At 52.4% G+C, this 16,974-nt stretch overlaps 1 protein-coding gene across 1 annotated transcript in view; it reads left to right on the top strand.

Moving 5' to 3' along the window:
• LOC119977131 (dynein heavy chain 10, axonemal-like) overlaps nt 1-16,974 on the top strand; it is a 552,876-nt gene that overhangs the window by 31,548 nt on the left and 504,354 nt on the right. Inside the window, 1 exon segment of the mRNA XM_038817763.1 lies at nt 6,836-6,993. Within this exon segment, the coding sequence (XP_038673691.1) occupies nt 6,836-6,993 (158 nt within the window).

The raw sequence follows: 16,974 nt of genomic DNA, 5'->3' as shown, positions 1-16,974 counted from the left end.
CACCCATACCCCTGCCCACAGCGGCTCCGAGTGCCCCACCCATACCCCTGCCCACAGCGGCTCCGAATGCCCCACCCATACCCCTGCCCACAGCGGCTCCGTCTCCCACCCATACCCCTGCCCACAGCGGCTCCATCTCCCACCCAGACCCCTGCCCACAGCGGCTCCGTCTCCCACCCATACCCCTGCCCACAGCGGCTCCGTCTCCCACCCATACCCCTGCCCACAGCGGCTCCGTCTCCCACCCATACCCCTGCCCACAGCGGCTCCGAGTGCCCCACCCATACCCCTGCCCACAGCGACTCCGTCTCCCACCCATACCCCTGCCCACAGCGGCTCCGAATGCCCCACCCATACCCCTGCCCACAGCGGCTCCATCTCCCACCCATACCCCTGCCCACAGCGGCTCCATCTCCCACCCATACCCCTGCCCGCAGCGGCTCCGAGTGCCCCACCCATACCCCTGCCCACAGCGGCTCCGTCTCCCACCCATACCCCTGCCCACAGCGGCTCCGAATGCCCCACCCATACCCCTGCCCACAGCGGCTCCGAGTGCCCCACCCATACCCCTGCCCACAGCGGCTCCGTCTCCCACCCATACCCCTGCCCACAGCGGCTCCGAATGCCCCACCCATACCCCTGCCCACAACGTCTCTGAGTGCCCCACCCAGACTCCTGCCCACAGCGGCTCTGAGTGCCCCACCCAGACTCCTGCCCACAGCGGCTCCGTCTCCCACCCATACCCCTGCCCACAGCCGCTCCGTCTCCCACCCATACCCCTGCCCACAGCGGCTCCAAGTGCCCCACCCATACCCCTGCCCACAGCGGCTCTGATTGCCCCACCCAGACTCCTGCCCACAGCGGCTCTGAGTGCCCCACCCATACCCCTGCCCACAGCGGCTCCGTCTCCCACCCATACCCCTGCCCACAGGGGCTCCGAGTGCCCCACCCAGACCCCTGCCCACAGCGGCTCCGTCTCCCACCCATACCCCTGCCCACAGCGGCTCCGAGTGCCCCACCCATACCCCTGCCCACAGCGGCTCCGTCTCCCACCCATACCCCTGCCCACAGCGGCTCCGTCTCCCACCCATACCCCTGCCCACAGCGGCTCCGTCTCCCACCCATACCCCTGCCCACAGCGGCTCCGTCTCCCACCCATACCCCTGCCCACAGCGGCTCCGCCTCCCACCCATACCCCTGCCCACAGCGGCTCCATCTCCCACCCATACCCCTGCCCACAGCGGCTCCGTCTCCCACCCATACCCCTGCCCACAGCGGCTCCGAGTGCCCCACCCATACCCCTGCGCACAGCGGCTCCGCCTCCCACCCATACCCCTGCCCACAGCGGCTCCGTCTCCCACCCATACCCCTGCCCACAGCGGCTCCGTCTCCCACCCATACCCCTGCCCACAGCGGCTCCGTCTCCCACCCATACCCCTGCCCACAGCGGCTCCGTCTCCCACCCATACCCCTGCCCACAGCGGCTCCGCCTCCCACCCATACCCCTGCCCACAGCGGCTCTGAGTGCCCCACCGATACCCCTGCCCACAGCGGCTCCGCCTCCCACCCATACCCCTGCCCACAGCGGCTCCGAGTGCCCCACCCAGACCCCTGCCCACAGCAGCTCCGTCTTCCACCCATACCCCTGCCCACAGACGCTCCGAGTGCCCCACCCAGACCCCTGCCCACAGCAGCTCCGTGTTCCACCCATACCCCTGCCCACAGACGCTCCGAGTGCCCCACCCAGACCCCTGCCCACAGCAGCTCCGTGTTCCACCCATACCCCTGCCCACAGACGCTCCGAGTGCCCCACCCAGACCCCTGCCCACAGCAGCTCCGTCTTCCACCCATACCCCTGCCCACAGATGCTCTGAGTGCCCCGCCATACCCCTGCCCACAGCGGCTCCGACAAACTCTGTCTCCGTGCTATCCAACCTCGGCATCACCCCCACACCCAGCAAATCAGATATAACGTCCAAGAACCCTCTGCCAGAACCCCCTCAGCCTTGGACACGGTCAGATCATGTGGACATGATTCGCTCCCCTTCCCCCCCACCCACTGCCCACGATGATCTTCCATCCCCGCAACGATCCTGCTCATCCTCGCCATCGCTTTAAACTGAATGAGGCTTAACCTTGCACACAACGAGGACGCATTCATCCTCTTTCTCAAGGCCTCTAGACATGTCCAGACTCGCACCTCCCCAGCCAGATCCTCCTCCCACTTGCGTTTAATCTCCTCCACTGGAGCGTCCTCCGACTCCATCAATTCCTTATATATGTATATAAGAACTAGGAGCAGGAGTAGTCCATCTGGCCCCTCGAGCCTGCTCCGCCATTCAATGAGATCATGGCAGATCTTTTGTGGACTCAGCTCCACTTTCCGGCCCGAACACCATAACCCTTAATCCCTTTATTCTTCAAAAAACTATCTATCTTTATCTTAAAAACATGTAATGAAGGAGCCTCAACTGCTTCACTGGGCAAGGAATTCCATAGATTCACAACCCTTTGGGTGAAGAAGTTCCTCCTAAACTCAGTCCTAAATCTACTTCCCCTTATTTTGAGGCTATGTCCCCTAGTTCTGCTGTCACCCGCCAGTGGAAACAACCTGCCCGCATCTATCCTATCTATTCCCTTCATAATTTTAAATGTTTCTATAAGATCCCCCCTCATCCTTCTAAATTCCAACGAGTACAGTCCCAGTCTACTCAACCTCTCATAATCCAATCCCTTCAGCTCTGGGATTAACCTAGTGAATCTCCTCTGCACACCCTCCAGCGCCAGTACGTCCTTTCTCAAGTAAGGAGACCAAAACTGAACACAATACTCCAGGTGTGGCCGCACTAACACCTTATACAATTGCAACATAACCTCCCTAGTCTTAAACTCCATCCCTCTAGCAATGAAGGACAAAATTCCATTTGCCTTCTTAATCACCTGTTGCACCTGTAAACCAACCTTCTGTGACTCATGCACTAGCACACCCAAGTCTCTCTGAACAGCGGCATGCTTTAATATTTTATCGTTTAAATAATAATCCCGTTTGCTGTTATTCCTACCAAAATGGATAACCTCACATTTGTCAACATTGTATTCCATCTGCCAGACCCGAGCCCATTCACTTAACCTATCCAAATCCCTCTGCAGACTTCCAGTATCCTCTGCACTTTTCGCTTTACCACTCATCTTAGTGTCATCTGCAAACTTGGACACATTGCCCTTGGTCCCCAACTCCAAATCATCTATGTAAATTGTGAACAATTGTGGGCCCAACACGGATCCCTGAGGGACACCACTAGCTACTGATTGCCAACCAGAGAAACACCCATTTATCCCAACTCTTTGCTTTCTATTAATTAACCAATCCTCTATCCATGCTACTACTTTACCCTTAATGCCATGCATCTTTATCTTATGCAGCAACCTTTTGTGTGGCACCTTGTCAAAGGCTTTCTGGAAATCCAGATATACCACATCCATCGGCTCCCCGTTATCTACTGCACTGGTAATGTCCTCAAAAATTCCACTAAATTAGTTAGGCATGACCTGCCTTTTACGAACCCATGCTGCGTCTGCCCAATGGGACAATTTCTATCCAGATGCCTCGCTATTTCTTCCTTGATGATAGATTCCAGCATCTTCCCTATTACCGAAGTTAAACTCACTGGCCTATAATTTCCTGCTTTCTGCCTACCTCCTTTTTTAAACAGTGGCGTCACGTTTGCTAATTTCCAATCCACCGGGACCACCCCAGAGTCTAGTGAATTTCGGTAAATTATCACTAGTGCATCTGCAATTTCCCTAGCCATCTCTTTTAGCACTCTGGGATACATTCCATCAGGGCCAGGAGACTTGTCTACCTTTAGCCCCATTAGCTTGCCCATCACTCCCTCCTTAGTGATAACAATCCTCTCAAGGTCCTCACCTGTCATAGCCCATAATTGAATGGCGGAGCAGGCTCGAGGGGCCAGATGGCCTACTCCTGCTCCTAGTTCTTATGTTCTTATGTTATGTTCTTATAAACGAGACCCTGTGCTCCACACCCCCCGGACCAGCCACTTCCAGTCCTTTGACGCTCTCAGTGCCGACACCAATGGCTCTATAGCCAAGGCAAACAACAGGGGAAAGTGGACATCCCTGGCTTGTCCCTCGGTGCAGTCTAAAGTAGTCCAAACTCACCCGATTTGTCCGCACACTCACCACCAAACTCATATCAGACCAAACTCCATCTGCAGCTTCTGCCGCTCCTTCAACAAATCCGCTTCCGGGGATTCCGAGTACCTTCTATCTACCTGAAGGATCTCCCTAACTAGTCTATCTGCTCGCTCCAGCTTCTCCCTATGAGCCTGGACCAAAATCAGCTCTCCCCCATCTACTGCCTTCAGCGCCTCCCAAACCGTTGCTGCCGAAACCTCCCCCGTGTCATTTATCTCGAAATAATTCTGGATGGCCCCCCTCACCCACTCGCACATCCCCCCATCCGCCAGCAGTCCTACATCCAATCCCCATTCCGGGCACTGACCCCCCTCCTTGCTCACCCGTAAATCCACCCAGTGTGGGGCACGTTCCGACACAACAATCACCGAATTCTCGGCATCCACCACCCCCGCCAGAAAAACCCTGTTGAAAACGAAAAAATCAATCCGGGAGTACACATTGTGTACACGGGAGAAAAAAGAAAACTCCTTCGCTCTTGGTCATCCGAACCTCCACGGATCTGCCCCTCCTATCTGTTCCATAAACACCCGCCTCATAAACTCCGCGTAGTCCCAGTTTGGTGCATAGATATTCACTAATACCACTGGCATCCCCTCCATCTTCCCACTCACTACAATGTGCCTATCCCCCAAGTCCACCACTATGCTCCATCACCCTTCTCAGGCCAGCCACCATCCCGCCCTCGGGTGCCCACTGTTCATCAACCTCCAATTTGTCTCCAAGCACCAGTCCCTTCAGCAGAACAGTTCCTCCATTCAGCCAGCCTGTCCAAGTCACCCTGCAGCCTCTTTGCATCCTCCTCACAGCACACACTGCCACCCAGCTTAGTGTCCTCTGCAAATTTGGAGATATTACAATTCCTTTATCCAAATCATTAATGAATATTGTGAACAGCTGGGGTTCCAGCACTGAACCCTGCTGTATCCCACTAGTCACTGCCTGCCACTCTGAAAAGGACCTGTTTATCCCAACTCTCTGCTTCCTGTCTGCCAACCAGTTCTCCATCCACATCAATACATTATCTCCAATACCATGAGCTTTAATTTTGCTCACTAATCTTTAGTGTGGGAACTTATCAAAGCCTTTTGAAAGTCCAGATACACAACATCCACTGGTTCACCCTTGTCCATTCTACTGGTCACATCTTCAAAAAATTCCAGAAGATTTATCAAGCATGATTTCCCTTTCGTGAATCCATGCTGACTTGGACCAATCCTGTCCCCGCTTTCCAAATGCTCAGTTATTTAATCCTTAATAATTGACTCCAACATTTTCCCCATCACCAATGTCAGGCTAACTGGTCTATAATTCCCCATTTTCTCTCTCTCCTTTAAAAAAAATGGGGTCACATTAGCTTCCCTCCAATGCATTGGAATTCTTCCAGAGTCTATAGAATGTTGGAAAATGATCACTAATGCATCCACTATTTCTGGGGCCATTTCCTTATATACTCTGGGATGCAGAGCATCAGGCCCTGGGGACATATCGGGTTTTAAACCCATCAATTTCCCCAATACAATTTCCTGACTAATAAGAATTTCCTTCAGTTCCTCCTTCATGCTAGACCCTCTGTTCCAGCTGTTATTTACGGAAGGTTATTTGTGTCATTCTTAGTGAAGACAGATCCAAAGTAATTGTTCAACTGGTCTGCCATCTCTTTGTTGCTCATAATGAATTCACCTAATTCCTAATGTATGGGACCTACATTTGTCTTCACCAGTCTTTTTCACTTCACATATCTATAGAAGCGTTTGCAGTCAGTTTTTATGCTTCTGCAAGCTTACTCTTGTATTATATTTTCCCCTTCTGAATTAAACCCTTTGTCCTCCGCTGCTGAACTTTAAATTTCTCCCAGTCCTCAGGCTTGTTGCTCTTTCTGGCCAATTTATATGCCTCCTCTTTGGCTTTAACACAATCCCTGGTTTCCATTGTTAGCCATGGTTGGGCCACCTTCCCCAAATTACTCTTGTGCCAGACAGGGATGTACAATTGTTGAAATTCATCTAAGTGCTCTTTAAATGTCTGCCATTGCCTATCCACCGGCAACCACTTAAGTATCTTTACCAGCTTGTCCTAGCCAATGCATGTCTCATACCATCAAAGTTAGCTTTCTTTAAGTTCAGGACCCATCTTAATGAAGAATTCTACCATATTATGGTCACTCTTCCCTAAAGGATCTCACAGATTACTACCTTTGAGGTCCTACTTTTTAGTTTAACTCCTAACTCCCTAAATTTAGCTTATAGGACCTCAACCGTTAACTGAGTTGATGTCTTCTACTGGATATTGTTTGAACATTACAATTACTTTCTCACCTTCTTTATGCAGGCGTTTACTGCACTAACCCCCTAATCCCACTCATAAAGGACAAAACTCAGTGTTCGGGGTGGAAGGGGCGTTGTTTAAACTTATTCTTCTGGTTCAGTGTACATGGGATCCAAATAAAGATACTCATTGCCCATGTCGTTCAATTTTCTCTTTTGCTGTGAGTTTCAGTCTCAACAAAACTGCAGGAAGGGGAGGTAATGCTACCTATTCAGTTTTGGTGAGAAAATTAAATACTTAAGTATTGTTATTACTCCAAAGTAAATGGTTTTCTATTTTTCCTAACCAGGTGAGATTAAGCTCGAGATGCCATCAATCGATGTTGAAACGGACTTGAACCAATTTGCTTTTGACCTGCTTATAATGGAAAAACTGGAACAGAGTATAATGAACTGGCAGGTGCAAATCACTAGTGTTATCGAAGAACAACTGACAAAGATGCCCCAGGTGCCATTTACCTTCAAATAGGACACTCTTTAGTTTTCCTGTAAGGTTTTGTCCTAATCTTTATTAGTGTCACAAGTAGGCTTACATTATCACTGTGAAAATCCCCTCATCGCCAAATTCCGGCGCCTGTTCGGGTACACTGAGGGAGAATTCAGAATGTCCAATTCACCTAACAAGCACGTCTTTTGGGACTTGTGGGAGGAAACTGGAGCACCCGGAGGAACCCCACGCAGACATGGGGACATGGGGAGAAGGTGCAGACTCCGCACAGACAGTGACCCAAGCAGGAGTCAAACCCGGGTCCCTGAAGCTGTGAAGCAACAGTGCTAACCACTATGCTACCGTGCTGCTCGATGGGAGATGTCTGATCTTGTGGAAGGTAAGTGGTTGCGTTTGGTGGGGTCCCAGGCGCTGGTTGTGATTTTGGGTGTGTGTGCTGGGGGGGGGGGGGGGGGGGGGTGGGCAAGTTTGCGATCCGGTTTGGATTCCGCGAGTATGGGTCTACTTTTCAGTGCGTTCGGGTCCTCATGTGAGGTCCCTGCCATTTAGGGGGTGTTTAATCTGGATTTAGGTCGCTGGCAGTTGGGTCAGGTCACATGGTCGGTTCCAGTGTTGGTGGTCTGGTCGGACGTTCCTGGATCCCAGCCTTGGAGTAGGCCCGGTCGGCCTCCATGTAGATTATCCTTTCCTTCAGCTGCCAGTAAGTCGGGGCGCTGGGTGGGTCTCTCCGGGTTGGGTTGTGTCGGGCCGAGCCAGATCTCAAATTGAGGGCCTGGTCGGACGTTCTGGGAGTAGGGCCGGGTGCTCCAGGGACCGGGGTCGGCTGGCCGGAGGAGTCCTGCCGGGTCAGGTCAGGTCAGGTGGTGCAGCCGACGGACGTCGGTGGATTTTCAGAGCTGTAAGTAAACATAAAGAGAAAGGTTAGAGATAGTGTTAGTGTTAGAATTAAGTTTGAAAATGTTAGTAGGGTTATAAGATATGTAGGAAAGGGATCTGTGAGAGAGAGCTCGCAGAAAGTCGCCAGGCTCCGGTGCCACCTCAACAGCATTGGCAGAGATGCAGTGAAGTTCACGTGAAGCAGTGAAGGTCCCCTCAGCTGACCACTGGACAAGAACGTTGGATTTGGAGGGGAGGAGGGGTGTATTCGCCCTCACAAGGCCCATGGGGATACCTGAATCGATCCCCCCCATGGGACTCATGGAATACTAGCTTCCTCGCTCGTGGGAGGTGGCCTGCCCAGCTGGGCCCATTGCCAGACTATGTTAAAGCCGCCCGGACAAAGACCGGCATTCTGGTAGTCCCGAAGGGGACTGATTGTACTTACACTGCCACAGCGCCTGTTTTCTATGTAGAACATAGAACATAGAACATTACAGCGCAGTACAGACCCTTCGGCCCACGATGTTGCACTGTCCTGTGGAACCCTCCTAAAGTCCCTCTACACTATTCCCTTATCGTCCATATGCCTATCCAATGACCATTTGAATGCGTTTAGTGTTGGCGAGTCCACTACTGTTGCAGGCAGGGCAATCCACGCCCTTACTACTCTCTGAGTAAAGAACCTACCTCTGACATCTGTCCTATATAGGGGCTGGTTTAGCACAGGGCTAATTCGCTGGCTTTTAAAGCAGACCAAAGCAGGCCAGCAGCACGGTTCAATTCCCGTACCAGCCTCCCCAAACAGGCGCCGGAATGTGGCAACTAGGGGCTTTTCACAGTAACTTCATTTGAAGCCTACTTGTGACAATAAGCAATTTTCATTTCATTCATTTCATTTCATATCTATCTCCCCTCAATTTAAAGCTGTGTCGCCTCGTGCTGGACATCACCATCCGAGGAAAAAGGCTGTCGATGTCCACCCTATTTAATCCTCTGATCATCTTGTATGCCTCAATTAAGTCCCCTCTTAACCTTCTTCTCTCTAACGAAAACAGCCTCAAGTCTTTCAGCCTTTCCTCATATGATCTTCCCTCCATACCAGGCAACCTTCTTGTAAATCTCCTCTTCACCCTTTCCAATGCTTCCACATCCTTCCTATAATGCGGCGACCAGAACTGCACACAATACTCCAAATGCGGCCGCACCAGAGTTTTGTACAACTGCAACATGAACTCATGGCTCCGAAACTCAATTCCTCTACCAATAAAAGCTAACACACCGTACGCCTTCTTAACAACCCTCTCAACCGGGGTGGCAACTTTCAGGAATCTATGGACATGGACCGAGATCTTTCTGCTCGTCCACACTACCAAGAATCTTACCATTAGCCCAGTACTCTGCCTTCCTGTTATTCCTTCCAAAATGAATCACCTCACACTTTTCTGCATTAAACTCCATTTGCCACCTGTCAGCTCAGCTCTGCAGCTTATCTATGTCCCTCTGTAACTTGTAACATCCTTCTGCACTGTCCACAACTCCACCGACCTTAGTGTCTCTGCAAATTTACTCACCTATCCTTCTACGCCCTCCTCCAGGTCATTTATAAAAATGACAAACAGCAACGGCCCCAAAACAGATCCTTGTGGCACACCACTAGTAACTGGACACCAGTCAGAGCATTTCCCATCTACCACCACTCTTTGTCTTCTTCCAGCTAGCCATTTTCTGATCCAAACTGCTAAATCACCCTGAATCCCATGCCTCTGTATTTTCTGCAGTAGCCTACCGTGGGGAACCTTATCAAATGCTTTACTGAAATCCATATACACCACATCAACTGCTTTACCCTCATCCACCTGTTTGGTCACCTTCTCGAAGAACTCAATGAGGTTTGTGAGGCACGACCTACCCTTCACAAAACCATGTTGAATATCTCTAATCAAATTATTCCTTTCCAGATGATTATACATCCTATCTCTTATAAACCTTTCCAAGAATTTTCCCACAACAGAAGTAAGGCTCACTGGTCTATAATTACCGGGGTTATCTTTACTCACATTCTTGTACAAGGGGACAACATTTGCTATCCTCCAGTCCTCTGGCACTATTCCTGCAGACAAAGATGACTTAAAGATCAAAGCCAAAGGTTCAGCAATCTCCTCCCTAGCTTCCCAGAGGATCCTAGGATAAATCCCATCCGGCCCAGGGGACTTATCTATTTTCACACTTTCCAGAATCGCTAACACCTCCTCCTTATGAACCTCAAGCCCTTCTAGTCCAGTAGCCTGTATCTCAGTATTCTCCTCGACAACTTTGTCTTTTTCCTGTGTGAATACTGAAGAAAAATACTCAGTTAGCACCTCTCCTATCTCCTCGGACTCTACGCACAACTTCCCACTACTGTCCTTGACTGGCCCTACTCTTACCTTAGTCATTCTTTTATTCCTGACATACCTATAGAAAGCTTTAGGGTTATCCTTGATCCTACCTGCCAAAGACTTCTCATGCCCTCGCTTGGCTCTTCTTAGCTCTCTCTTTAGAGCCTTCCTAGCTAACTTGTAACCCTCAAGCGACCCAACTGAACCATCACGTCTCATCTTTACTTAAGCCTCCTTCTTCCTCTTGACAAGTGATTCAACTGCTTTAGTAACCCATGGTTCCCTCACTCGACCACTTCCTCCCTGCCTAACAGGTACATACTTATCAAGGACACGCAGTAGCTGTTCCTTGAACATGCTCCACATTTCCATTGTGTCCATCCCCTGCAGTTTTCCTCTCCAGCCGATGCATCCTAAGTCTTGCCTCATCACATCATAATTGCCTTTTCCCCCAGCAATAACTCTTGCCCTGTGGTATATACCTATCCCTTTCCATCGCTAAAGTAAACGTAATCGAATTGTGCTCACTATCACCAAAATGCTCACCTACCTCCAAATCTAACACCTGTCCTGGTTCATTACCCAGTACCAAATCCAATACGGCCTCGCCTCTTGTTGGCCTATCTACATACTGCATCAGGAAACCCTCCTGCACACATTGGACAAAAACGGATCCATCTAAAGTACTCGAACTATAGCGTTTCCAGTCAATATTTGGAAATTTAAAGTCCCCCATAACAACTACCCTGTTATTTTCGCTCCTATCCAGAATCATCTTTGCAATCCTTTCCTCTACATCTGTGGAACTTTTCGGAGGCCTATAGAAAAGCCCTAACAGGGTGACCTCTCCTTTCCTGTTTCTTAACTCAGCCCATACTACCTCAGTATTCGAGTCCTCATCAAATGCCCTCTCAGCCACCGTAATACTGTCCTTGACTAACAATGTCACCCCTCCCCCTCTCTCACCACTTTCCCTGAGCTTACTGAAATATCTAAACCCCGGCACCTGCAGCAACCATTCCTGTCCCTGCTCTATCCATGTCTCCGAAATGACCACAACATCGAAGTCCCAGGTACTAACCCATGCCGCAAGCTCACCCACCTTATTCCGGATGCTCCTGGCATTGATGTAGACGCACTTTAAACCACCATCCTTCCTGCCGGTACACTCCTGCAACTTTGAAACCTTACTCATGACCTCACTACTCTCAGCTTCTTGTATACTGGAGCTACAATTCAGGTTCCCAATCCCCTGCTGAACTAGTTTAAACCCTCCCGAAGAGCATTAGCAAACCTCCCCCCAGGATATTAGTACCCCTCTGGTCCAGGTGTAGACCATCCCGTTTTTAGAGGTCCCACCTACCCCAGAATGAGCCCCAATTGTCCAGGAATCTGAAACCCTCCCTCCTGCACCATCCCTGCAGCCACGTGTTAAACTGCTCTCTCTCTCCCTATTCCTCAACTCGCTAGCACGTGGCACGGGTAACAACCCAGAGATAATAACTCTGTTTGTTTTAGCTCTAAGTTTCCACCCTAGCTCCCTGAATTCCTGCCTTACATCCCTATCCCTTTTCCTACCTATGTCGTTGGTACCTATGTGGACCACGACTTGGGGCTGCTCCCCCTCCCCCTTAAGGATCCCGAAAAGACGATCTGAGATATCGCTGACCCTGGCACCTGGGACGCAACACACCAACCGCAAGTCTCTCTCGTTCCCACAGAATCTCCTATCTATCCCCCTAACTATGGAGTCTCCAATGACTAATGCTCTACTCCTCTCCCCCCTTCCCTTCTGAGCAACAGGGACAGACTCTGTGCCAGAGACCTGTACCCCATGGCTGACCCCTGGTAAGTCCCCCCCCCCCAACAGTATCCAAAGCGGTATACCTGTTACTAAGGGGAACGGCCACAGGGGATCTCTGTACTGACTGCTTACCCCCAGCCCCTCTCACCGTCACCCATCTATCTTTATTCTTTGGCATAACTATCTCACTGAAGCTCCTATCTATGACCACCTCTGCCTCTCGAATGGTCCGAAGTTCATCCAGCTCAAGCTCCAGTTCCCTAACACGGTTTTTGAGGAGCTGGAGTTGGGTGTACTTCCCACAGATGAAATCAGCAGGGACACTGACGGCGTCCCTCACCTCAAACATTCTGCAGGAGGAGCATTGTACTGCCTTCCCTGACATCACCTCTAGATTTTAAAAAAACAAGAAAAAGAAAAAGAAAGGAAGAGCTTACCTGATATTCCCTCAACCCCTTAGGTTAGAGGAGGTGGAAGGGTGGGGGACACTGCAAGTGTAGTGTCTCGGGTTTAGCAACCACCCGACTTGTTACAGGCACTCACCTTCACGACAGGCCCCTGCTCCCACCGAGAATCCGGAGGCTGCTCCCGCTGAAAGGTAAGCAAATTTAAAGGCACTCACTCACCTTCACGACAGGCCCCTGCTCCTGCTTCCCAACGACCGTGGGTTTTTTTTTTGGTTAGAGGAGGAGGTGGGGGGGAAACACCCATTTATTCACCTTCAAGGGCCTCCTGGCTCTTCAGAGTTGCTGTCTATGGTGTTGTGATTGTAGTCATCACCACTTGTATATATTAGGAGAGGTGTGGTAAGGCCCTGTACTACGTAGGAGGGTAGTCTCTACCTGCTGGCTCCGCCCAGTAGACTGACTCTCGTCTTTGTGCAATTGTACGGGCATCAATTTATTACACTTCAGAAGATGGACCTTCGCATCAAGCCGGATCGCCTGCAGCTGGATCCGCAATCAAGCAACGCCAAAAAGGACTTTGAACACTGGCTAGCTGGTTTCGAAGCTTACATCAGGTCTGCACCAGACCCAATTCCGGAAGCTCAGAAGATCCAGATCCTCTACTCGCAGCTGAGCTCCAACGTTTTTCCTCTTATCCAGGACGCACCGACCTACGATGAAGCCATGGCGCTACTGAAAGAGAACTACGCCCAGTGGACAAACATGCTCTTCGCCAGGCACATACTCTCTACTCGTAGTCAGCTCCCTGGTGAGTCCGTAGAAGATTTCTGGCGTGCTTTAATTCCTCTGGTCAGAGACTGTGATTGTCAGGCCATCACGGCCACGGAACATTCCAACCTCCTCATGCGGGAGCTTTCGTCACGGGAATAGGGTCAGACCACATCCGCCAGCGACTTTTAGAGGGGGCCACGCTTGACCTCGCGGAAACCAAAAAGCTGGCGCTATCGATGACAATCGCCTTGCGCAATATCCAGGCCTACACCCCCGGCCGCGCGGCCCACCCCTCCTACGCATCGTGGACTCTGCAGATGGCCGCCCCACCGGGGACCCCACTCAGCCAATCCTACGCCTGTGCCACGCGCCAGCCAGCCAACCCCAGGGGCCCCAAATGTTACTTCTGTGGGCAGAAAAAACACCCCTGCCAACGCTGCCCAGCCCGGAGCGCCCTTTGCAAGGCCTGCGGCAAAAATGGGCACTTCGCCGCGGTGTGCCAGGCCCGCTCAGTCGCCGGTATCGCCCCCCCCCGCGTACGGACAGTGGGCGCCGCCATCTTCCCCTCCGCGGACCATGTGCGGCCAGTGGGCGCCGCCATCTTTTTCAACCCCTACCACGTGCGGCCCGTGGGTGCAGCCATCGTGTCCACCTCAGGGTCTTCAGGCGCCGCCATCTTGTCTCCCCAACGGCACATGGGCGCTACCATCTACCAAGACCTGTGCCCCCCCGGGCACCCCATCGTCCGACACCAGCGACGACCATCCTTGGCTCGCCTTGGTCACGATTGACCGGTCTTGCCCGCACAATCTAGCCACCGCCTCGACAAGCGTGAAGATCGATGGGCACGAGATCTCCTGTCTGCTGGACTCCGTGAGCACCGAAAGCTTCATCCATCCCGATACCTGTTGGTGTCTGTACAAACCTGTTGGACTTTAACCTGGTGTTGTAAGACTTCTTACTGTGCTCACCCCAGTCCAATGCCGGCATCCCCACATCCCGATACGGTAAGGCGCAGCTCCCTCGCGGTACACCGCGCCAATCAGAGAATCTCCCTGGCCTCCAGGTCCCACTCTGTGGCGATCCAAGGGTACTGTATAGCCACGCTCACGATCCAGGGCGTAGAATTCAGCGGCTTCTGCCTTTACATCCTCCCCAACCACTGCGCTGCCCTGCTACTCAGCCTGGACTTCCAGTGCAACCTCCAGAGCCTAACATTGAAATTTGGCGGGCCCCTACCACCCCTTACTGTGTGCGGCTTCATGACGCTGAAGTCGACCCACTTTCTCTATTCGCAAACCTAACCCCGGATTGCAAACCCGTCGCCACCAGGAGCAGACGTTACAGCGCCCAGGACAGGACCTTCACAGGTCCGAGGTCCAGCGACTGCTTCGGGAAGGCAACATCGAGGCCAGCAACAGCCCCTGGAGAGCCCAAGTGGTAGTGGTGAAAACTGGGGAGAAATACCGAATGGCCGTGGACTATAGCCAGACCATCAATCGATACAAGCAGCTCAACGCGTACCCACTCCCACACATATCTGATATGGTTCATCAGAGTGCACAGTACGGGGTCTTCTCAACTGTAGACCTAAAATCCGCCTACCACCAGCTCCCCATCCGTAAGGCAGACCGCCCATACACTGCCTTCGTGGCAGATGGCCGCCTCTACCATTTTCTTAGGGTTCCCTTCGGCGTCACCAACGGGGTCTCGGTCTTCCAAAGGGAGATGGACCGAACGGTCGACCGGTACGGGATGCGGGCCACTTTCCCGTACCTAGACAATGTCACCATCTGTGGCCACGATCAGCAGGACCACGATGCCATCTTTGCCAACTTTCTCCACATCGCCACTCTCCTAAACGTCACCTATAACAAGGAGAAGTGCGTATTCAGCACAAACTGCTTGGCCATCCTCGGCTATGTGGTCCAGAACGGAGTTCTGGGGCCCGACCCTGACCGCATGCGCCCCATCATGGAACTCCCCCTTCCCGACTGCCCCAAGGTCCTGAAACGCTGCCTGGGGTTCTTTTCTTACTACACCCAGTGGATCCGGACAAGGCCCGCCCACTCATCCAGTCCATTCTTTCCCCCCTGACAGGCCTTCAACCATATTAGGGCCGACATCGCCAGGACCGCGATGCATGCAGTCGATGAGACGTTACCCTTTCAAATGGAGAGCGAAGCATCAGACGTCACTCTAGCTGCCACCCTCAACCAGGCAGGCAGGCCCATGGCATTCTTTTCACGACCCCTTCATGCCTCCGAAATTTGACACTCTCCGTCGAAAAAGAGGCCCAGGAAATCGTTGAAGCTGTGCGGCATTGGAGCCATCACCTGGCCGGCAGGAGACTCACTCTTCTCACTGACCAACGGTCGGTAGCCTTTATGTTTAACAACACACAGCGGGGCAAGATCAAAATCGATAAAATCTTGCGGTGGAGGATCGAGCTCTCCACCTACAACTATGAGATTTTGTATCACCCCGGTAAGCTCAACCGGTGCACAGGTGGACCGTCTCCGGACCCTGCACGACAGCCTTTGTCACCTGGGGGTCACACGGTTGTACCACTTCATCAAGGCCCGCAATCTGCCCTACTCCGTCGAGGAAGTACGGGCAATCACCAGGGACTGCCAGGTCTGTGCGGAGTGCAAGCCGCACTTCTACCGGCCAGACCGGGCGTGCCTGGTGAAGGCCTCCCGCTCCTTTGAGCGCCTCAGTGTGGATTTCAAAGGGCCCCTCCCCTCCACCGACCGTAACAATTTCCTCAGTGTAGTCGATGTGTACTCCAGATTCCCCTTCGCCATCCCATGCCCCGACATGACGTCTGCCACCATCATCAAAGCCCTCAACACCATCTTCGCTCTGTTCGGCTTCCCCGCCTACATCCACAGCGACAGAGGATCCTCATTCATGAGTGATGAGCTGTGTCAGTTCCTGCTCAGCAGGGTATCGCCTCCATCAGGACGACCAGCTGTACCCCTCGGGGAAACGTGCAGGTGGAGAGGGGCAACGGGACGGTCTGGAGGGCCGTCTAGCTGGCCCTACGGTCCAGAAATCTCCTGGCCTCCCGCTGGCAGGAGGTCCTCCCCGATGCCCTGCACTCCATTCGGTCGCTCCTATGTACTGCGACTAACGACACACCCCATGAACGTCCCTTGCCTTCCCCAGGAAGTCCACATCTGGGGTGTTGCTCCCGACTTGGCTCGCAGCTCCAGGACCCGTACTCCTCCGTAAGCATGTACGACTCTACAAGGCGGACCTGTTGGTTGAAAGGGTGCAGTTACTCCATGCTAACCCCCAGTATGCCTACGTAGTGTACCCCGACGACCGCCAGGATACTGTCTCCCTCAGGGACCTGGCACCAGCAGATTCCCCATGTCATGTTACCCACTCCTGTATATAATGAAGTGCAGACAGGCAGTGATTGACACACAGGATGACCAGTAAGCGCACAGCACAGTGCAGCCAATCACCAGATAGAACACTACCACTATAAAGCCAGAGGGCACTAGTTTTCCCGCTCTCTCTCTGGACCCAGCCACCGAGAGAGTCAGAGTCCGTGAGCTAGCCAGTGCAAACACCATGCGGTAGCTAGTAAGTCTGGTCAGGCTAGTACCAGGTCTCCAGTCAGTTCAGTGTAGTGGCGACCCACAGCTGAATATGTATATTAGTTATGTCGTTGAATAAAGTCGTGTTGGATCTTCTCCAGTGTTAGAGGTCTGTCTCTCACCACATTGCA

This window comes from Scyliorhinus canicula, chromosome 1 (assembly GCF_902713615.1).
Source record: "Scyliorhinus canicula chromosome 1, sScyCan1.1, whole genome shotgun sequence".
Classification (NCBI taxonomy): domain Eukaryota; kingdom Metazoa; phylum Chordata; class Chondrichthyes; order Carcharhiniformes; family Scyliorhinidae; genus Scyliorhinus; species Scyliorhinus canicula.
This window is presented reverse-complemented; position numbering and strand designations above follow the sequence as displayed.